The sequence below is a fragment of the Chelonia mydas genome, chromosome 20 (genome assembly GCF_015237465.2).
Source record: "Chelonia mydas isolate rCheMyd1 chromosome 20, rCheMyd1.pri.v2, whole genome shotgun sequence".
Lineage (NCBI taxonomy): Eukaryota > Metazoa > Chordata > Testudines > Cheloniidae > Chelonia > Chelonia mydas.
The window spans coordinates 13,652,297-13,675,136 of NC_051260.2; the positions used below are offsets into that span (position 1 = coordinate 13,652,297).

Below are 22,840 nucleotides of genomic sequence, written 5' to 3' on the forward strand. Positions count from 1 at the left end.
GGGCGCTGGCCGGGCGGGGCGGGGCCGAGCTCCAGCCGGGGCGGTCCAGGGCCGGGCGGGCGCAGGCAGCCGCGGGCGCTGCGGGACGGTTCGGGGCGGCCCGGGCGAGGGTAGCGCAGCCGAGATGCCGGGCCCGGGCGGGGAGTAAGTGGGGGCGCTCGAGGGGCTCCACCCCCCCCGGGGTGGGGGGCAGCCAGGGGGGGTCCTGCAGCTGGGAAGAGGCTCAGCCGGGGGGAGGGGCCGGAAAAGTTTGGATCCGAACTTGCAGGGGGGGCCTACCCCCAAGTGGGGGGGCTGGGCGGGGGGCTCTGGCGCGGGGGGATCCCGAGTTTGTTGTTGTGGCGGGGGGGGGGGGCAACTGGTGTCTATAACGGGCGATGAGCCCACGCCGCGGGGTATTTATAGGGGAGGCTCTTGGCACCGGCTGGGGTGAAACACGATCCCCGCACGCGCCCCGGACTGGCACAGAATCAGCGTGGCAGAGGGCAGCCCCGCCCCCAGGGGGCCCCGGTGTGGGGGGGGACACAAATTCCTAGGCTTGTCCCCCCCAGCGGTGCGGGACACAAACAGTTGTTGGGTCTGTTCCGGACCCGGGGCCCGAACCCGAGGCCCGCCTGTGCCGAGAGGCCGGGCCGTAGTTGGCAGCGGTAGCAGGTCTTTTACCCTCTGTGTGTCCAACTTCCCCCCCCCCACTACCCCCCCCCCCCGCATCGGCTGCTGTGACTCCCAAATCCTGGGGGCCTGGCTGAGAAACCCATTCCCAAGCCCCAGGGGCCTGGCTCCAGGTCCCTCCCCCACTCCTCCCCCAAGACACCCTGTGGCCTGTCTGTAACTCCCCCCACACTCTCCCCCACACTTTAGTGCCTGTCTCTGATCCCTTCCCCCACCTCAAACCGCAGGTCTAGCAACGATTGCCTCTCTGCTCCCCCTTCAAAATGCAAAGTGCTCTAGTTTTTCTTGCATCCCCTGGGCCCCCCCTCCCCCAAAGTTGGGCTCCCAGACCCCCCTCAGCTCTAGGATTCCTCAGGCCAGGCATGTTAGGTAGGGTTGGGGTCTGAAGGCCCCTCTAAAATTGACATTCTTCCCCCCCCCCCACCCCCAAGGAGTCCCAGCTCCCAGGCCCTGCATCTCCCGCTCTCCCCTGTCTGAAGGGCCCGTGGGGGGCTGGCTCTGTTTCCTTTGGGGAGGGAGACCCTCAGACCCCTCTCCCCTCTGCAGCCCCAAAGGGGAGGATTACTCCACGGCCATCCTGCGCCAGAAGCGTCGGCCCAACCGGCTCCTTGTGGATGAGGCGGTGAATGAGGACAACAGCATTGTTAGCCTGTCACAGGTACGGCCCCTGTGCTGCATGGAGACCCCTGCCCCAGCCAGCCGCCTGGCCTGCCAAGAACCGGAGCCCCTTCCCCCGCTGGGAGGCAGGTGGCCTAGTGGGCCGAGACTGTGCAGAGGGGTCAGCTGGGGGGTACTGGGGGGACACAGGCTTTGCTCTGTAGCTGAGCCGAGGCTACTGGGAGCTCCCTGCTGCATCCCGGGACACTCACTGACCAGCAGAGATTGAACCTGGATTCCTCTGCTCCTAAAGCGCCTGCCCTCTGAGCTCTGTGAGAATCCCCTGTTGCTAGCAATACAGGTGCTAGGACCCATAGCTAGGCAGGCTGGATTCCCGCCAGGAGAGGGTGATGGTAACACGTGGGTACACACCCCTACGCATGTGTATACATATCCACATGCCATCTACATATATGCACCCCCATGTGCATCATGTACCCTCCAATGCACACACATACATCATGTGCATACACTCATTATTCAAACACTGCACATGCATAAACCATGCACGCATACACACCTCCACATACTCCAGGCGTATACACACACCTGCACGCATACTACCCCATGCACCCATGCATGCACCCATCGTGCACATCCACGCTCCAAGCACACACACACCATGCAATCTCACATAGGCACCATGCAGGCATGCACCATGCAGGCATACACCACACACACACAGCCCCAACATACCCTATGCATATGCACACACCATGCACACACACTGTGCACACACCATGCACATACGTGCTCCAAGCACACACCCCATGCAGTCTCACATCTGCGCCATGCACATTGTTACTCCTGGGGGAATACTGCGTCACTGTGCGTGTGCAGAATTCATGGTCTCCGCAGATTTCTTTGCTTCCCTGCAGAAAAATGACTTCTGATGGGAGAGCAAAGGGAAGCCACAAGAGCAGTCACACGCCCCTCCCCGGCAGCACAGGCAGGTCGGTTCAGGTGCCCGGAGCAGCCAATAGAGATGTAAATCACCACTGGGGGTGTGTGAAGGGGTGGGCAGTTGTGTGTGTGTGTGTGTGTGTGTGAGAGAGAGACACTCTGTACCTCTCCCTCACTATTGCAGCACACTCAGCATGGAGAGTCAGGGCTTCAGGGAATGTCTGAGGAAGCCGGCGTGGCACAGGTGGTCCCCTCAGGCAGAGCAGAAGTAGCAGCCTGCCTGCTTAGTGAATTGTTCCCATTGTCTTTGTGAATTCCCCTGGGAGTATAAAACAGGTATAAAACAGGCCTTATTAATGCTTATGGTGCTTTAGTGATTAGAACTGGTCTACATTTTTGGACTGAAAACATTTCTTATCAAAATGTGCTCCATGAACTGTTTGCTACTGACCTTTCTGGAGATGGTCAGTAGCCAGTATAAATTGTGAGTTTGATTCCCCAGCCCTCACTTGCTCTTCAGTTACCTATGATGTAACACTGAACATATGGCCGCATCTATTTGTTGACTAATAAGTAGAAATAAAGCGTCAAACCTAGCTATGTTACTATTAAGCAAGGGGATTTGGGGATTTCCTCCAATGCTCCCCACTCCCATTCTCCATCCATTGTATTGTAGTTTAAATAAATTACCTACATAATTGAAACCAGCATGCGTTATTTTGACAAATAAAATATGCAGAATTTTGCAGATGTTTTAAAATATCATGCGCAGAATTTTTAATTTTTTGGCGCAGCGTTCCCCCAGGAGTAGCACATGTACCATGCACATATCCCCAACACATCCTTTGCATATGGACACACCATGCACCCCGCACATTCTGCAAACGCCCCCCCCCCCCCCCCCCTGCCCTGTGTGATCCGTCACCGCCCATCTCTATTGCAGACCAAGATGGAGGAGCTGCACTTGTTCCGGGGTGACACAGTGCTGCTGAAGGGCAAGAAGCGCCGGGAGACGGTGTGCATCGTCCTCACCGACGACTCCTGCCACAGCGAGAAGATCCGCATGAACCGCGTCACCCGCAACAACCTCCGCGTGCGCTTGGGTGACGTGGTGAGGTGAGTGCCGGGTGGGCCCCTTCCCTCCAGCTCTGCAGCTAAGAAGGGGCTGGCCTGCTCAGGGTGCGGATAGGAGACTGAAATTGGGAATCCCTGGGGTGCTGCAGGGAGCGCCCTTCTGTGACGCCACTCAGGGTTGGGTGGCACCTCACTACCACCTGTCCTTAGCAGGAGGAAACCAGGGCTGTGCCTGCTGGGGGTCAGATCCCCAACTTCCCCAGTCCCGGGCAACACAGTCACTCCCTTCTCTGCCTATACAGGCCCCGCTGGCCCTCTGCAGTGGAGCGAGAGGCACACGGCAACCTCCGTGCGTCCCCTGGGAGAGCTCTGCCCTGGCTCACTGAACAATCACGGATCCGCTGCTCTCAAAGAAGCAGCATACCTGGCTTGGCCTCAGGTCATGCCCTGCTTCACACTGCACTTTGTCTGCAGTGACAACAAACCAAAGTTCATTTAACAAAGGGAAGAGATTCCCAGGGGAGCAAGTAGCAATATTTGGGAACAAATGGTTACATGGCAAATACAATTGTAACTCACATTCTAGAGCCTAGACTTGTGCACCTCGATCCTTTTGTATCATAGAGAGCGAAGTTCACCCCAGAGTCCTTCTGGCATTTTTCAGCCAGGCCTAGCTGGGAGCTTGTTTTCATGAGACAAACCATGCTGCCAGCTGGTCCCCTGGTCCAGAATGCTGTGTCCCTTTGCAACCCCCAAATATATATATGAAAACAGTCCTTTGATGGTGGAGAGCCTCCTGCCCTGTGTCCCTGCCTGCAGATTTTGCAGTCTCTTGTTAATTTCGCGGTCGTTTTGATCACTGTTCCCTTTAAGCTGTGTGCGAGCCCACAGATCGAAACCCCGCACGCGCGGCGAAACCCATCGCGCACAAACATTTGCACAGCAGAATTTTTTGGTGCACACGGCCTGTCAAAAATTAGAGGGAACATTGGTCTTGGTTAGCTGGTGGCCCCTTATTGAAATAGACATACACTGGGAGACACACAGTAAGTAACCCCAACTGTCCACACAACGTGATGGGGTCTAAATGAGCTGTTACCACTCAAGAAAGGGATCTTGGAGTTACCGGGGATAAGTCTCTGAAAACATCCACTCAGCGTGCAGCGGCCGTCAGAACAATGAACGGACTGTTAGGAACCCCTAGGAAAGGGCTAGGTAGTGAGAGAGGAAATATCCCAATGCCACGCCATGGTGCACCCACACCTTGAATTCTGCGTGCAGCTCTGGTCACTCCGTCTCCAACAAGAAAAAGGTACAGATGAGGGTGACAAAAATGAGTACAGAAGTGGAACAGTTTCCATAAGAAAGGAGATTGAAAAGACTTGGGCTGGTCAGCTTAGACCAGAGACGACGAAAAGGGGACGTGACAGAGGCGTGTAATATCAGGAGCGGTGCGGAGAAAGGGACGAGGGAAGTGTTACTGGTCCCTTTACAGAACACAAGAACCAGGGGCAGCAGGTTTCAACCAGTGGCTCTCAACCTTTCCAGACTACTGTACCTCTTTCAAGGAGTCTGACTTGTCTTCCGTACCCCAAGTTTCCCCTCACTTAACGATGACTTGCTGACAAAATCGGGCATAAAAATACAAAAGGGTCCCAGCACGCTCTTGCTGACAAATGGCTGGCTCTCTCGTTTTTACCAGGTCATTATAAAGTAAATCAATCGGAATATAACTATTGTACTTACATTTCAGTAGATAGTCCACAGAGCAGTATAAACAAGTCATTGTCTGTCGGACATCTTAGTTTGTCCTGACTTCGCTGGTGCTTTTTATGTAGCCTGAATAAATAGAGACCTCACATGCCATGCTTGGATGAATCATTGTACGGTGGGCTCAGTTAGGGATAGTCGCCGCAGCAGTCAGCACCGGGCGCTCTGTGCTGCAGGGAGCGGGGGGCTCAGCAGGGGGCGCTGTGCTGCAGGGAGCGGGGGCTCAGTAGGGGCGCTGTGCTTCAGGGAACGGGGGCTCAGTACGGGGGGGCCGTGCTGCGGGGAGCGGGGGCTCAGCAGGGGGCGCTGTGCTGCGGGGAGCGGGGGCTCAGCAGGGGGCGCTGTGCTGCGGGGAGCGGGGGCTCAGCAGGGGGGGCCGTGCTGTGGGGAGCGGGGGGCTCAGCAGGGGGCGCTGTGCTGCGGGGAGCGGGGGGCTCAGCAGGGGGCGCTGTGCTGCGGGGAGTGGGGGGCTCAATAGGGGGCGCTGTGCTTCAGGGAACGGGGGCTCAGTACGGGGGGGCCGTGCTGTGGGGAGCGGGGGCTCAGCAGGGGGCGCTGTGCTGCGGGGAGTGGGGGGCTCAGTAGGGGGCGCTGTGCTTCAGGGAACGGGGGCTCAGTACGGGGGGGCCGTGCTGCGGGGAGCGGGGGCTCAGCAGGGGGCGCTGTGCTGCGGGGAGCGGGGGCTCAGCAGGGGGCGCTGTGCTGCGGGGAGTGGGGGGCTCAATAGGGGGCGCTGTGCTGCAGGGACCGGGGGCTCAGCAGGGGGCGCTGTGCTGCGGGGAGTGGGGGGCTCGGCGGGGGGCGCCGTGCTGCAGGTGCCGGGCTGAGCCGGGGTCTGTCCTGCAGCATCCAGGCCTGCCCGGACGTGAAGTACGGGAAGCGGATCCACGTGCTGCCCATTGACGACACCATCGTCGGCCTGACTGGGAACCTCTTTGACGTGTACCTGAAGCCCTACTTTCTGGAGGCCTATCGGCCTGTGCACAAAGGTGAGCCGGGGAGGGGGGAGCCCTGAGACCGACCCCCCCTTCCTGGGATGACGGTTCGGGGGGCAGCGCGGGGCTGGCTGTCTTACCTCTGTTAGGGGAGGGTGGGGAGGCGCCCAGCCTGGAGCGGGTTGGGTAGGGCTGTCCCCCAACAGGGGGGCCCCCGCCAAGTTTGGGTTGGACTCCCCCCTCCCCCCAGCTGGCTCGGTAATGACGTCCCCTACCCCACCAGGTGACATCTTCCTGGTGCGTGGCGGGATGCGGGCCGTGGAGTTCAAAGTGGTGGAAGTGGATCCGAGCCCCCACTGCATCGTGGCCCCCGACACCGTCATCCACTGCGAGGGTGAGCCCATCAAGAGAGAGGTGGGTGCAGCCATGGCCCTGCGCCCTTCTGCGGGTGCCCCAGAGACTGCTGGATCCGGGGGGGGCGGGGGCGGGAAAAGGCCCGTGGTGCTGGATCTGTGGGGAGGTGGAGCAGGGGCCATGGTGCTGGATCCGGGGGGGGCGGGGGCGGGAAAAGGCCCGTGGTGCTGGATCTGTGGGGAGGTGGAGCAGGGGCCATGGTGCTGGATCCGGGGGGGGGGGCGGGAGGAGAAGGGCCCATGGTGCTGGATCTGTGGGGAGGTGGAGCAGGGCCCATGGTGCTGGATCCGGGGGGGGGGGGCGGGGGGAGAAGGGCCCATGGTGCTGGATCTGTGGGGAGGTGGAGCAGGGGCCATGGTGCTGGATCCGGGGAGGGGTGGGGAGAGAAGGGCCCATGGTGCTGGATCGGGGCGAGGGGGAGAAGGGCCCATGGTGCTGGATGTATGGGGAGGAGGAGCAGGGCCCATGGTGCTGGATCCTGGGGGAGCAGGGTGGGTCGGGGCTGGGTCCCAACGGGGTGGCGGCAGTGTGGCTGTCTGTGGGGATCAGGGTCTGGTCCCAGAGGGGAAGGGAGTGGGTGCTGGTCCCAGTGTGGCTGCCAGGGTTTTGGGAGGCCGGCTTGGTCGCACCGTGAGCCTGCCCGTCACCCGCGCAGGACGAAGAGGAGAGCCTGAACGACGTGGGCTACGACGACATCGGGGGCTGCCGGAAGCAGATGGCTCAGATCAAGGAAATGGTGGAGCTGCCCCTGCGCCACCCAGGGCTCTTCAAAGCCATCGGCGTCAAGGTACCGTGAGCCCGGCAGGGCGGGGCCACTTCATCCAATCCCACAGCCAAGCAGATCTAGGGGTGACAGTGGACGAGAAGCTGGATATGAGTCAGCAGTGTGCCCTTGTTGCCAAGAAGGCCAATGGCATTTTGGGATGTATAAGTAGGGGCATAGCGAGCAGATCGAGGGACGTGATCGTTCCCCTCTATTCGACACTGGTGAGGCCTCATCTGGAGTACTGTGTCCAGTTTTGGGCCCCACACTACAAGAAGGATGTGGATAAATTGGAAAGAGTCCAGCGAAGGGCAACAAAAATGATTAGGGGTCTAGAGCACATGACTTATGAGGAGAGGCTGAGGGAGCTGGGATTGTTTAGTCTGCAGAAGAGAAGAATGAGGGGGGATTTGATAGCTGCTTTCAACTACCTGAAAGGGGGTTCCAAAGAGGATGGATCTAGACTGTTCTCAATGGTAGCAGATGACAGAACGAGGAGTAATGGTCTCAAGTTGCAATGGGGGAGGTTTAGATTGGATATTAGGAAAAACTTTTTCACTAAGAGGGTGGTGAAACACTGGAATGCGTTACCTAGGGAGGTGGTAGAATCTCCTTCCTTACAGGTTTTTAAGGTCAGGCTTGACAAAGCCCTGGCTGGGATGATTTAACTGGGACTTGGTCCTGCTTTGAGCAGGGGGTTGGACTAGATGACCTTCTGGGGTCCCTTCCAACCCTGATATTCTATGATTCTATGATATTCTATGATCTCACTGTTAGGACATCCCTGCATGAGCAGCCCTGCGCTCCTCCCCAGAGGCAGCTGCATCTCCGTGCAGGGCAAGGGATCCCTGTGTAATCAGCCCCAGCACTCTGCCCTTTAAGCTGCTTCCCCCCCATCTCAGAGCAATGGGGTCAGGCTCTCTGCAGACTCAGGCAGCAGCACCGTCACCGTGACACCCTCTGTCACATTTTCTACCTTTTCCTCCCAACCACGAGGGCTGGCAACACACTTCTTAGCAGAAGCTGCAATCCTGGTGTCGTCCAGGACCCCATTTTGCTGGGTCCCCAAACACGGGCTTCAGTCCGGCCCCTCCCTCTGCACCCCAGGACAGGACCATCTCAGCCTCGATTAACACCGCAGTCACCTCCCTCCACCACCTCTGCTGACGGGACACTGGGTTTGGGGGCATCCGCCCTGCACGTCGCACACGTGCCCAATGCAGCCTCCTTGGGCAGTTTTCCCATCGGGTGCCTCTTGCCAACTGAGTCTGTTCACTCCTCAGCCGCCCCGAGGCATCCTGCTGTACGGCCCCCCCGGCACCGGGAAAACGCTGGTGGCCCGAGCCGTGGCCAACGAAACAGGAGCCTTCTTCTTCCTCATCAACGGTGAGAGACGCCAAGCAGGAGGGGGCAAAGGGTGGGGAGCCCGTCCGTCCGTCCCCACATGTCTGGCCATCCTTCCACGTGTCCGTCTGTCCCCACGTGTCCGTCCGTCCGTCCCCACGCGTGCCTGTCTAATCTGTCCCCACGCACCCCCCTCTCTCTCATCTTTGGCATTTCTCATGCATCCCTCGCTGTGGTCTCCGGCTGCCCTCCCTCTGTGCTGCCCGCCCCGCAGCACCCACCCTCCCTCCTGGTCTGCTCTGCCAGGGGTGGGCTGGGTGCCCTCAGTTTTTCCCTTCGTCCCGGCACTCTCCCATGCTGGTGTGGTGATGCTGCCCGGTGCAGAGCCGGGCAGCTGGCATAGAGGCCCCATTGTGCCTTGGGTTTTCATGGCTTCCTGACCCCTTGCTGGGGATTCCCTTCTGCTCTGAAGCATGCGAGTGACTGGCCCCTGCCATGGCCCTGCAGGCCGGCATCACTCCCTGTATGAATAGCCGTGCGCCTCACCCCAGCTGATTCTCAGTGCCAGGCAAGGGATCCCTTTACAAAGAGCCCCTGCCCCCGCCCAGGTCCGGAGATCATGAGCAAGCTGGCTGGCGAGTCAGAGAGCAACCTGCGCAAAGCCTTTGAGGAGGCCGAGAAGAATGCGCCGGCCATCATCTTCATCGACGAGCTGGACGCCATTGCCCCCAAGAGGGAGAAGGTGAGATGGGGCAGGGGATCCCAGTATAAACAGCTCCTGCGCCCCACCCCAGTGGCAGCTGCATCTCAGCATCGGGAGGGATCATATGTGAACAATCTAACCGGTCAGGGTTAAAGTTGAGGGAGAAATAGTCGATGTTATTGTCATGGATCCACAGGCCCGGTGCTCTCGCACGGCCCTGGGAGGACTCCTTTAGTGCATCAGCCCCCTTCGGGGCACACTGTCACTGGGGTCAGCCCTTTGGCTTCCCCACCTCGTGGGACCAAACCTCTGAGCCATCAGCACCCCTGTGTCACGCCACGAGCTCCCTGCAATGAGTCCACCTGGATTGGACCCCTGGGGGAGACTTGCAACCCCGGTTTCCTGATTCTGGAGTGACTCTCAGCCAGCGGTGTATGACAGCAGGGTTTATTAAGGAACACAGCTTAGAAAGTCTTTAGTTAACATGTTTCAGAGTAGCAGCCGTGTTAGTCTGTATTCGCAAAAAGAACAGGAGGACTTGTGGCACCTTAGAGACTAACCAATTTATTTGAGCATCAGCTTTCGTGAGCTGCAGCTCACTTCATCGGATGCATACTGTGGAAAGTACAGAAGATCTTTTTATACACACAAACCATGAAAAAATGGAAATTCACTGACTGCATCCGATGAAGTGAGCTGTAGCTCACGAAAGCTGATGCTCAAATAAATTGGTTAGTCTCTAAGGTGCCACAAGTCCTCCTGTTCTTTTTCCCTGACCTAGTTATCCACAGAGCTCATGGGGGAAACTGAGGCACACACAAGACTCATCCAAAATATTGTGAAAAATTCTCATTCTGTCACAGTAATGTTTCAGTCGGGCTTTTGACACAGTCCCGCATGAGATTCTCATATGCAAACTAGGGAAATGTGGTCTAGAAAAAAATACAATAAGGTGGGTGCACAACTGGTTCAAAGATACTCAAAGAGTACTTATCGATGGTTCGCTGTCAAACTGGGAGGGTGTGTTGAGTGGGTCCCGCAGGGGTCAGTCCTGGGTCCGGTTCTAGTCAATATTTTCATTAAATATTTGGATAACGGAGTGCAGAGTGTGCTGATAAAATCAGCGTCGGACACCAGGCTGGGAGGGCTGCTAGCTCTTTGGAGGCCAGGTTTGGAATTCAGAACGACCTTGACACATTGGAGAGTTGGCGGGAAATCAGCAAGATGAAATTCAGCAAAGACAAGTGCAAAGTACTTCACTCAGGAAGGAAAAATCGACTGCACAACCAGAAAACGGGGAATACCTGGCGAGGCAGTCGTAGTGCTGGAAAGGAGCTGGGGTTCTAGTGAAGCACAGATCGAATATGAGTCAACAGTGCGAGACGGCTGTGAAAACGGCTGATCTCCTTCTGGGGTGTAGGATTAACAGGAGTGTCGTACGTAAGACACGGGAGGTGACTGCCCCACTCTGCTCGGCACTGGGGAGGCCTCAGCTGGAGTCCAGTGTCCAGTTCTGGGCGCCGCGCTTTAGGGAAGATGTGGACAGGTTGGAGAGAGGCCAGAGGAGGCCACAAACATGATCAAAAGTTTAGCAAACCGGATCTGTGAGGAAAGGTTGAAACCTGCATGTTTAGCCTGAGAAAAGACGTCTGAGGGGGACCTGAGAACATGCTAAGAGCTGTTACGAAGAGGACAGAGATCAGTGGTTCTCCGTGTCCCCGGGGGGTAGGACAAGAGGCAATGGGCTTAATCTGCAGCAAGGGAGATTTCGGTTGGATATTAGGCGAAACTTTCTAACTCCAAGGGGAGTTTGGCTCTGGAACAGGTGACCAAGGGCGGCTGTGGAGTCCGCATTATTGGAGGTTTGTAAGAACAGGTTGGACCAACCCAGGGACGGGCTGGGGTTACCTGGCCCTGCCTCAGTGCAGGGGGCTGGACCTGGTGACCTCTGGAGGCCCCTTCCTGCCCCCATCCCTAGGATTCTGTGATCATTGATCATAAAGAGGGGCCGTGTCATGTCTGCTGGAGGCCCCAGGGCACACGCACACGCGTGTGTGCACCCGCCTGACCCTGGCTGGCTGGTGTTTCTCGCTGTCTTGCTCTGATGCCAGCTGCCCTTATTTCCCGGGCAACAGGGGTTGGTATGGGGTGGAGCGAGCCCGCTGCTGGCAGGGGTTAGGGTTTATGGGATTTTACAGCGCCAGATCCTCCTGCTCCATCTAGGATGTGAGGCCAACGGCTCCCAGTCGGAGAGGGAAGAGCAGGGAGTCCTCAGGGGCATCCTCAGTCTGGCACCAGGGGGCGCTGTGCTGCTGGGCAGTGCCCTGTCATTAGACGGTGCTGAGTCCATGGCTCAGCCTGGCCCAGAGCTGGCTGAGCAGCAGGGAGGTCCCGGGGGCCCCGGTCACTGGTGCTGCGGAGTCTCCCCGTTCTCAGCCCACCCCCCTCCCCTGTTGCAGACACATGGCGAGGTAGAGCGCAGGATCGTGTCCCAGCTGCTGACGCTCATGGACGGCCTCAAGCAGCGGTCCCATGTCATCGTCATGGCCGCCACCAACCGGCCCAACAGCGTGGACCCCGCCCTGCGCAGGTTTGGTAGGTGCCCGGGTGTGGGGCTGCAGGGACATGGGGACCCCACCCAGGGCCCTCACTCTGGGAGGCAAGTAAATCCCAGACTGAAAGTCCTGGCTTCCTATCTTCCCCCTGCTGCTGCACTAGCTGGGGATAGAACCCAGGAGTCCTGGCTCTCAGCCCCTGCTCTAACCGCTAGACCCCATTCTCCTCCCAGCACTGGAGATGGAACCCAGGAGTCCTGGCTCTCAGCCCCTGCTCTAACCACTAGACCCCATTCTCCTCCCAGCGCTGGGGGTGGAACCCAGGAGTCCTGGCTCCCAGCCCCTTCTGCTCTGCTTGCTAGCCCCCAGCCCCCGCTCCTGGGGCATGATGGTTCCACACGCCGTGTATGTTTGCGAGGGGCTGGGCTGAGACCCCAACCCCTCTCCTTCCCCAGGGCGCTTTGACCGCGAGATCGACATTGGGATCCCAGACTCGGTCGGGCGGCTGGAGATCCTGCAGATCCACACCAAGAACATGAAGCTGGCTGAGGACGTGGATCTGGAGCAGGTGAGAGGGTGGGGCTGGACGGGGTGGGGGGAGGGAGATCTGGGGGGTTGTGTACATGGATGTGGGGGTGGGGGCAGGTGTGTGGGGATTGGAGTCTGTATAGATGGGGGGAGGGTCATGTGTGCTTGGGGGGAGGGTGGGGCAGGGGAGCTGTGATCCCTCCCCTGTGGCTGGCTGGCCCCTCCCCATAGCTCCGTCCCCAGCTAGTGCCTCCCCCCCGTGGTCCCCTGGCTGGCCCCTCCCCACAGCCCACTGCTCTGTGGCCCTGTTCCCTGGCTGCCCTGTTCCCTGGCTGCCCTCTCCCTGTGGCCCCGTTCCCTGACTGGCCCCATTCCCTGGCTGCCCCCCCTCCCCTCCCGTAGCCCCGTTCCCTGGCTGCCCTCTCCCCGTGGCCCCGTTCCCTGACTGGCCCCATTCCCTGGCTGCCCCCCTGTCCCCTCCCCTCCCATGGCCCCGTTCTCTGGCTGCCCTCTCCCTGTGGCCCTGGCCCCGTTCCCTGGCTGCCCGTGGCCCCGCCCCCCGTGGCCCCGTGTCAGGCGCCCTGTGGCTGCAGGTGGCCAGAGAGACGCACGGGCACGTGGGCGCGGACCTGGCGGCGCTGTGCTCCGAGGCGGCACTCCAGGCCATCCGCAAGAAGATGAACATCATCGACCTGGAGGACGACACCATCGACGCCGACATCCTCGACGCCATGGCCGTCACCATGGACGACTTCCAGGTAACCTGGCGACCCCTCCCCTGGGCCCCGCCCCTCCTCCCCAGCCCGAGGCCACGCCCCTCATGCTCTTCCCCCCCCATCTCCCCCCCCACAGTGGGCGCTCAGCCAGAGCAACCCATCGGCGCTGCGGGAGACCGTGGTGGAGGTGCCCCAGGTCTGCTGGGAGGACATCGGGGGGCTGCAGGAGGTGAAGCGAGAGCTGCAGGAGCTGGTGCAGGTGAGTGGGGGCCTGCACCCGCCTTGCCCAGGCTAAGCAAGGATCCGCCCGTTTGGGGCTTGGATGGGACTCTCCCTCCTCCATGCCAGCCCCAGTGCCACAGTGCAGTGCTAGGGGGCGCTGTGCTGCAGCGGGCGGGGTCGGGGCTGTGACAGGTTGAGTCACAGAAACCCCCTTGGGAACTGCCACCTGGTGTGTTGAGATGACCGCTGAGCCCATTTTCCCTGGCAGCCTGGGACTTCAGTACCCTGCCTTGTTTGAGCCAGACACGCCAGCCTGCTGCAAACACGGACCCGGGTCTGTGCCGCGTCCCCCACAAGCTGCCGGCTTAACTGAAAACAGCTTAAGAAGTGTTCCTGTCTCCCACACCCAGATGCCCAGTTCCCAGTGGGGTCCAAACCCCAAACAAATCTGTTTTACCCTGTATAAAGCTTATAAATTGTTATAAAGCTTATAAAACTCATAAATTGTTCACCCTCTATAACACTGATAGAGAGATGCACAGCTGTTTGCCCGCCCCAGGTATTAGTACATACTCTGGGTTAATTAATAAGTAAAAAGTGATTTTTATTAAATATAAAAATTAGAATTTAAGTGGTTCCAAGTAGTAACAGACAGAACAAAAAGAAAAGGAGTACTTGTGGCCCCTTAGAGACTAACCAATTTATTTGAGCATAAGCTTTCGTGAGCTACAGCTCACTTCATCGGATGCATCACATAAGCTCACGAAAGCTTATGCTCAAATAAATTGGTTAGTCTCTAAGGTGCCACAAGTCCTCCTTTTCTTTTTGCGAATACAGACTAACACGGCTGTTACTCTGAAACCAGACAGAACAAAGTGAGTTACCAAGCAAAATAAAATAAAACGCGCAAATCTAAACCTAATACAGTAAGAAAGTGAATACAGATGAAATCTCACCCTCGGATGGTTCAATAAGCTTCTGTCACAGACTGGACGCCTGCCTAGTCTGGGCACAATCCTTTCCCCGGTGCAGCCCTTGTTCCAGCTCAGGTGGTAGCTAGGGGATTTCTCATGATGGCCACCCCCTTTTTTTCTGTTCCACCCACTTATATATCTTTTGCACAAGGTGGGAATCCTCTGTCCCTCTCTGGGTTCCCACCCCTCCTTCTTACATGTCACTGTAAGACTTCCTTACCCACTTGCCAGCACACAGACTTACCGGTAAACAGAGCCATTTACAACCAATTGTCCTGGCTGATGGAGCCATCAAGATTCCCAGCCACCGTTAATGGCCCACACTTTGCATAATTACAATAGGACCTCAGAGTTATAGTTCATATTTCTAGTTTCAGATACAAGAGTGATACATACCTACTAATAGGATGACCACGCTCAGTAGATTGTGAGCTTTGTAATGATACCTTACAAGAGACCTTTTGCATGAAGCGTATTCCAGTTACGTTATATTCACACTCATTAGCATATTTTCATAAAACCATATGGAGTGCAACATCACAGGGGCTCAGGAGGGGGCACTGTGCTCCAGGGGGTGGGGTGGGGGCTCATCAGGAGCCTCTGCTGCAGGGAGCGGGATGGGGGGCTTAGGAAGGGGCGCCGTGCTGCAGGGGGCGGGGTAGGGATTCAGCAGGGGGCGCCGTGCTGCAGGGGGCGGGTTCACCAGGGGGCACTGGGCGACAGGGGGCAGGGTGGGGACTCAGTAAGGGGTGCTGTGCTGCAAGGAGCAGGATGGGGGGCTCAGCAGGGGGTGCCGTGCTGCAGAGGGCAGGGTGGGGGCTCAGTAGGGGGCACCGTGCTGCAGGGGGCGGGGTGGGGGCTCAGTGGGGGTGCCATGCTGCAGGGGACGGGGTGGGGACTCAGTAGGGGGCACCTCCATGGTGCAGTGAAGGGAGGGGCCGGTGCTGGCTTTCTGTGCCCCCCCATCCCTGATCCCTGACCCCTCCCCCGCAGTTCCCGGTGGAGTACCCGGACAAGTTCCTGAAGTTCGGCATGACGCCATCACGGGGTGTGCTGTTCTACGGGCCGCCCGGCTGCGGCAAGACCCTGCTGGCCAAGGCCATCGCCAACGAGTGCCAGGCCAACTTCGTCTCCATCAAGGGTCCTGAGCTGCTCACCATGTGGTTCGGGGAGTCCGAGGCCAACGTGCGCGATGTCTTCGACAAGGTGCGTGGGGCATGGAGCGCTGGCCCAGCTGGGCCTTGGGGTCCCCCTCCCCCTCGCACTCAGCCGGACCTTGGGGGCTCCCCCCTACCTGCCTGGCTGGGCCTTGGGGTTCCTCCCACACCTGCCTGGCCGGGCCTCAGGGTGCTGGGGCATGGGGGGGCCTCTCTACTGCTCCTACCCATGAGCCCTGGCTGCAGGGTCTGTGTTGCCCCCTCAAGCTGCTGTGCTCACCAGTTGTGGGGGTGATGCCTGCACAGCCAAAGGGGCGCAGGTTTGGGGGGATTCCTGCTAATCGGGGGAGGGGAGCTGCATGGTGCCCCAGCCTGACCCAGCAGCAGGGGAGCCCCTGTCCCAGCACTGCTGTTGCAGTGAGTACCCCCACCCCCGCCCTGGGGCTCCCCGCTGCCCAGTGCATTCTGTCCCTCTCCAGGTGTCCCCCCCAGGCCCGCCCCTCACTCTCTTCCTCGCTCAGTGGCTCCCTGCACACCCTGTTCTCTTCCCCCTCGGGAGCTCCCCCCCACGCCCCACTCTCTCCCCCTGCGCCCCAGGCTCGCCAGGCCGCCCCCTGCATCCTGTTCTTCGACGAGCTGGACTCCATCGCCAAGGCACGGGGGGGTGGCGCGGGGGACGGCGGGGGGGCGGCCGACCGTGTCATCAACCAGATCCTCACCGAGATGGATGGCATGACCAACAAGAAGACCGTCTTCATCATCGGGGCCACGAACAGGTGAGACTCCCCCAGACACCCTGCTCTCCAGGCCCGGGCTGCTGGGACCAGGACAAGCCCCTCTGTGCCGCCCTGCTGCGTGCTCCGGCGCCGTGGGAGACCTGGCCATGGGGAGGGGCCTGAGGACCGCGCCCCCCATCTATATGAGCTTGGGAGAGGCACCCTGGGGGCAGGGGTGGGGCAAGGTCCCTGAGAGCAAGGGGGCAGGGTCCGTGGGGTTGGGGAGGTTTCCTTGGGGTGGACAAGATCCCTGGGGGCAGGAGATGGGCAGAGGGTGAGCAGGTTCTGTGGGGGTGGGAGAGGTTCCTGGGGACAGGGGGGGCAGCGCAGGCTTGGTGGGGGAGGGTTCCTGGGGGCAGGGGGGGCAGGGCAGGCTCCTTGGGGACAGGGAAGGGTCCCTTGCAGGGGACAGGGTCCCTGGGGACAGAGGGTGAGCAGGCTCTGTGGAGGCGGGGGAGGTTCCTTGGGGACAGGGGGGTAGGGCAAGCTGCATGGGGGTAGGGGAGGGTCCCTTATGGGGGACAGGCTTCCTGGGGTTTGTCTCCTTTTCTTCGCAGTCCAGTTTCCCTGGAGAAGCTTTGCGCGGCCCTAGTACCCATGCTCCCCAGGGCTGCTCCGGGGCCGAGGGACGCCAGCGGTGGGGGTGGGTGTATGTGGGAGCTGCCCCCTCTCTGGATGTGCCCCAGGACGCCTCCTGGGGTGGGTGCTGGACAGGGGCTGAGGCTGTGTCTCCTTGTCGCCTCCCCCACATCCCCAGGCCAGACATCATCGACCCAGCCATCCTGCGCCCGGGGCGGCTGGACCAGCTCATCTACATCCCGCTGCCTGACGACACCTCCCGGGCGGCCATCCTGAGTGCCAACCTGCGCAAGTCGCCGGTGGCCGGGGTGAGTGAGCACGCCAGGCCTCGCAGCACCTCCTCCCCCAGCCGCACGGCGCTCTGGTCATAGAATCATAGAATCATAGAATATCAGGGTTGGAAGGGACCCCAGAAGGTCATCTAGTCCAACCCCCTGCTCGAAGCAGGACCAAGTCCCAGTTAAATCATCCCAGCCAGGGCTTTGTCAAGCCTGACCTTAAAAACCTCTAAGGAAGGAGATTCTACCACCTCCCTAGGTAACGCATTCCAGTGTTTCACCACCCTCCTAGTGAAAAAGTTTTTCCTAATATCCAATCTAAACCTCCCCCATTGCAACTTGAGACCATTACTCCTCGTTCTGTCATCTGCTACCATTGAGAACAGTCTAGAGCCATCCTCTTTGGAACCCCCTTTCAGGTAGTTGAAAGCAGCTATCAAATCCCCCCTCATTCTTCTCTTCTGCAGACTAAACAATCCCAGCTCACTCAGCCTCTCCTCATAAGTCATGTGCTCTAGACCCCTAATCATTTTTGTTGCCCTTCGCTGGACTCTCCAATTTCTCCACATCCTTCTTGTAGTGTGGGGCCCAAAACTGGACACAGTACTCCAGATGAGGCCTCACCAGTGTCGAATAGAGGGGAACGATCACGTCCCTCGATCTGCTCGCTATGCCCCTACTTATACATCCCAAAATGCCATTGGCCTTCTTGGCAACAAGGGCACACTGCTGACTCATATCCAGCTTCTCGTCCACTGTCACCCCTAGGTCCTTTTCCGCAGAACTGCTGCCTAGCCATTCGGTCCCTAGTCTGTAGCGGTGCATTGGATTCTTCCATCCTAAGTGCAGGACCCTGCACTTATCCTTATTGAACCTCATCAGATTTCTTTTGGCCCAAACCTCCAATTTGTCTAGGTCCTTCTGTATCCTATCCCTCCCCTCCAGCGTATCTACCACTCCTCCTAGTTTAGTATCATCCGCAAATTTGCTGAGAGTGCAATCCACACCATCCTCCAGATCATTTATGAAGATATTGAACAAAACCGGCCCCAGGACCGACCCCTGGGGCACTCCACTTGACACCGGCTGCCAACTAGACATGGAGCCATTGATCACTACCCGTTGAGCCCGACAATCTAGCCAGCTTTCTACCCACCTTATAGTGCATTCATCCAGCCCATACTTCCTTAACTTGCTGACAAGAATACTGTGGGAGACCGTGTCAAAAGCTTTGCTAAAGTCAAGGAACAACACATCCACTGCTTTCCCTTCATCCACAGAACCAGTAATCTCATCATAAAAGGCGATTAGATTAGTCAGGCATGACCTTCCCTTGGTGAATCCATGCTGACTGTTCCTGATCACTTTCCTCTCGTGTAAGTGCTTCAGGATTGATTCTTTGAGGACCTGCTCCATGATTTTTCCAGGGACTGAGGTGAGGCTGACCGGCCTGTAGTTCCCAGGATCCTCCTTCTTCCCTTTTTTAAAGTCTCGTACAGCCGCAGCTTTGCCAGCTCTCAGCACTGGAGCCTGAGACTTGCGCTCGTTTCTTCCCTAAATCTCCAGCTCCCGGACTCACGGGAGTACAGGGGAGCCCCTCAGCTTTCACGCCCGCAAAGAAATCGTTTTCTAGCTCTTGTGGCTGCAGAGCGGAGCTGGAAAGCATGAGCCCAGGAGGCAAAGGAAGAGAACCCAGCTTGCATTGTTCAGTATTTAAATCTCGGGATTTTTAGGTTGGTCTCATGATATTTCCCCCAGGCCTGACGCGTGAGGTTTCCACGCTTGGGGTCAGCAACACTGGGGTGGCTTCCTAAACCCACCCTGTGGGGAAATTGGCGCACTCTGTGTGTACCCATGGGAAGAATGTGTATGTATGTATCCACCCCAAGGCAGATCCTATCTGTGTGTCCCCCCGCCTGACCCCCAGATAGATTGTGTGTGTGTGTGTGTGTGCCTATCCCCACCCCAAAGCAGCTCCCTTGTGTGTGTGTCTCTGGCCTAAGGCAGCTCCCATGTGTGTCCATGGGCACACAGAAGTGGAGCTGCTCACCCACACCCAGAGGCTACAGGAGAAATCCTTCTCAGAGTTAGGCTGTTTTCAGTCCGGTTTAAACATGTGAGGGCCAGTGAGGCGGCTCCAGATTGCTGTGTTACTGGGAGCAGAGTCTGGCCCTTCCAGGCCTAGCCAGGGGTGGCATTTGCTGGGGGGCAAGCCCCCCCCCCCGTGGACAATTTCTAAGAAGATGAAAAAAACTTTAATTTGCATCTAAATGGTTCCATGGGACTTTTTTTCCAGCAGAAATTTGAAAACTGAAGAATTTCAGTCAAAAACCAAAATATTTGCATTCTGAAGGCTGCCGTGGTGCCTCATGAATCCTTTCGCCTCTCTAGGCTGGGCTCCCTGGTCAGACTACATCTTCCATGATGCACCATGGTCTCCCTTCTTGGCAAGAGGAAGTGGTGCCTCATAGGAGATGTCATCTGGCCAGGAAGTCTGGTCTAGAGAATGGGGACGTGAGACTACTGAACTGCGTTCCCCATGATGCACCATGGCTTCCACCCTTGGTGAGAGGTGGGGGTGCATCATAGGAGGCTGTGTCCTTGGTGCATCATGGGAGATGTAGTCTGCCCAGGAAGCCTGGTCCATAGAGGAGAATGGGGTGTGATGCAACTCAACTACAACTCTCATGAAACAAGGGGGTGACATTTCAGAATCAAAATATTTGGGGTTTTTTTATGAGGAACCCAACTTTTCTGCGGGAAATGGATGCTCTAGATGGGGAAAAATGGCTTTGTCCAAAATCTGATTGTCTGAAAAGGGTTTAGACGGAAGGTTTTGATCAGCCTCATGCTCATCCCAGGAATGACTGCCTTTCCCCCCTTTGCCCCCCTCCAGCCCCTGACTGGCTGTGTCTCTCCCACCCCCCTGGAATGTGACCCCCCCAATGCGCTCTTTGTTTCCCTCCCATCCCCTGACCATCTCTCTCTTCCCTCCCCCCGCAGGACGTGGACCTGAACTACCTGGCCAAGATCACCCACGGGTTTTCGGGTGCTGACCTCACTGAGATCTGCCAGCGTGCCTGTAAGCTCGCCATCCGCGAGGCCATCGAGATGGAGATCAAGATGGAGCGGGAACGCCAGAGCCACCCGGATGCCGTCATGGTATGGGGGGGACCTCACAGGGCAAGGGGGCAAACCCCTCCCTGCTGCAAGGCACTGGGGGGCTTGAACCCCCAGCTCCCTGACAGTGGGGCAACTGCACAGCCTGAGCTACCCCCTCACTGTGGGGGGTCCCCTGAGCCTTGGCTTCTGCCCCCTGGAGCGCCCCCACCAGGCCGGTGAGAGTGGAGCAGGCCAATCACATGGCCCTTGTTTGCTGATGGAGCAGCCCTGGGTTGGCTGATCAGGGCCAGGCCGGGCGTGACCGTGTCATCCATCCCCCTCCCCCCTGGGCAGGAGGACGACTACGACCCGGTGCCCGAGATCCGTCGGGATCACTTTGAGGAGGCCATGCGCTTCGCCCGCCGCTCCGTCAGCGACAACGACATCCGCAAGTACGAGATGTTCGCCCAGACACTGCAGCAGAGCCGCGGCTTCGGCAACTTCAGGTAGGGAGCAGATCCCCCGGCGTCGTTCTCGGCCCCAGGACCCCGCCAGCCCTGCCCTCAGCCCCCAGCCCTGCCCTCAGCTCCCTGGGATCCCCCCAGCCCTGCTCTCAGCCCCCTGGGATTTCCCCCCAGCCCTGCCCTCAGCCCCCTGGGATCCCTTCAGCTCCCTGGGATTTCCCCCCAGCCCTGCCCTCAGCCCCCTGGGATCCCCAGCCATCCCCCCAGCCCTGCCCTCAGCCCCCTAGGATTTTCCCCCTTGTCTGTCCCCAGCTCTTACAATCCACCTACCTGCCCTCACCCCCCTGGGATCCCTCCAGCCCTGCCCTCATCTCTGGGATCTGCGCCCTCCCCAGGACTACCCCAGCCTTAGTCTCAGCCCATTGGCCTTGCTGTCACCCTCAGCCCCTGGATCCTCTGCCCGCTCTCCCCCTGCCCCACTAGACCCCCCACCCCGGTGTCGCGCTCAACCCCGGGAAGAACGGCCCGCCCGTGGCCAGCACAAGGGGACCCCAGGGCTGCTGGCTGTGCCAGACGATGCCTTCGCCTGCCTGTGCCAAGGGCAGGGCTCCCTTCCCCCATCCCACTGAGCCAGCCCCGCTCTCTCCCCACAGGTTCCCAGCTGGGAAGCAGAGCGGGGACGGGGGCGCCGACGGCGCAGGTGGCTCCCGGGAGGGCGACAACAGCCGGGGCAGCCTCTTCCAGGAGGAGGGGGACGACGACCTCTACAACTGATGGGCGGGATCACTGGCCCCGCCCCCTGCACCAAAGCATCAGCTCCGCCCCTTGTACCAGACAGTCCCGCCCCTTGCACCAGGGCATCTTGTACCAAAGCCTCAGCTTTGCCCCTTGCACCAGAAAGCTCCGCCTTCCCAACCAGACAGGCCCGCCCCCTGCATCAAAGAGCCCCGCCCCTTGCTCCAGAGAGCTCCGCCTTTCCAACTGGAAAGCCCCACCCCCCTTTGCACCAGAGAGCTCTTCCCGAGCAGGCAGCCCCGCTCCCCTGCCAGCTGCGATTCCCCGCATGCCCCAGTTGCTCTTGGTTGTGTTCTTTTGTGTGGTAACAAACCCAGGTGTCCCAGCCCCCCCTCAGATCATGGGACCCCAGCGTCCTGAGGACTCCCGTGACTTTGGAGAAAGACCCCCCCCACACACCTCTGTGTCCCTCACCGCAGCCTCCCGCTCAGGATTACAGCTCTGGCCAGCCATGGGGCTCCTGCCAGCAGCTGCCCCCAGGCCTGGACGTATCCTGCAGGCTGTGACACTGAGTGCACCCGCCCTGCCCCGGCCCCAGCCAGGTTGGCGCTATCTTAGCACCAGCTTTGTCGTTTTGCCTTTCGGATCAGTGGCCCGGGAGTGCGGGGAGGGAAGAGCGTGACTCCCCCTGGGCCCCACCCCTGGCCGATGGCTCTGACACTGGCAGGAAGCAAGAGGATCTGGACCCTGGATTGCCCTGGCACCTGGGCACCATCCTCCCGCTGATGGCACCCAGACCCCCACCCAGCGCCTCCGCCCCCTCCCCCAGCCGCGCCAGAGCTGGCGCCAATCACAAGGGCCGCAGGGCCCTAGGTTGGGGCAAGAGGATGTGGGACGTCCCAGATCCCCCCCTGCCGGAGCTAGCCGCATGCGTGTGCCCAGCGGGGTGTGTAAAGGCTGGACACTAGTAAAGATCTGGATTGTGGGAGCTGTGTCAGCTGGGGGCTCTGCCTGAGTCAGGCGCCGTGACGGCGGGGGGAGTGTGACTGTCATGGGAAAGGGCCGGGCAGGGAACAGGACACGGGGCCTTTCCCCTCTAGGGGGCGCCGGCTCTGATCCAGCCCCTGGGGCAGGGGACTGGCCGGCTGGGAGGGGCAGCTGTGGCGCCATCTACTGAGCTGGTTGGAGGCTGCAGCATGGGCTGAGTTTGCTGGGCCTCTAGCTCTGCGGGGCAGAGGTGGGGCTCCCCTCGGGTGGGGGCCCCTCCTCGGCAGGGATGGGGGTGGGGATTCAGGCTGCCCGCTGTGAATGGGGGAGATGGGGACTCGCACACAAACCAAAGCCCACACACCAGAGCGATTGGTAAAAGCTCTTTATTGTACAGAGCTCCCAGCGCTGCCCTGCAGGCCGGCCCCCTGGCATGCTGGGAAATGAACGACCCGCTTGGGGCCAGCATTCCCCGCCCCCTGGCTTTCCCAGTGGCCACTGGGGGCTCATTCCTGACCCCCCTCCAGCCCCT

General features: G+C 59.3%; 1 protein-coding gene across 2 annotated transcripts; it reads left to right on the forward strand.

Annotated features, from left to right (window-relative positions):
- Positions 1–5: 5 nt before the first annotated feature.
- On the forward strand, positions 6–22,318 carry LOC102930670 (transitional endoplasmic reticulum ATPase). 2 transcript variants are annotated; one of them, XM_037888030.2, is made up of 18 exons: positions 6–144; positions 1,219–1,330; positions 3,176–3,348; positions 5,923–6,065; positions 6,295–6,425; positions 7,081–7,212; positions 8,472–8,574; positions 9,141–9,274; positions 11,695–11,830; positions 12,246–12,358; positions 12,912–13,076; positions 13,171–13,293; positions 15,224–15,436; positions 15,985–16,163; positions 16,921–17,050; positions 20,024–20,182; positions 20,477–20,628; positions 21,240–22,318. In XM_037888030.2, the coding sequence occupies exons 1-18, from the start codon at positions 125–127 to the stop codon at positions 21,358–21,360; spliced, it is 2,439 nt and encodes an 812-aa protein (XP_037743958.1). In that variant the 5' UTR covers positions 6–124; the 3' UTR covers positions 21,361–22,318. The 2 variants fall into 2 exon arrangements, with proteins under 2 accessions (XP_037743958.1, XP_043388838.1); XM_043532903.1 differs by lacking the exon at positions 6–144 and adding an exon at positions 520–654.
- The last annotated feature ends 522 nt before the right edge of the window (positions 22,319–22,840 follow it).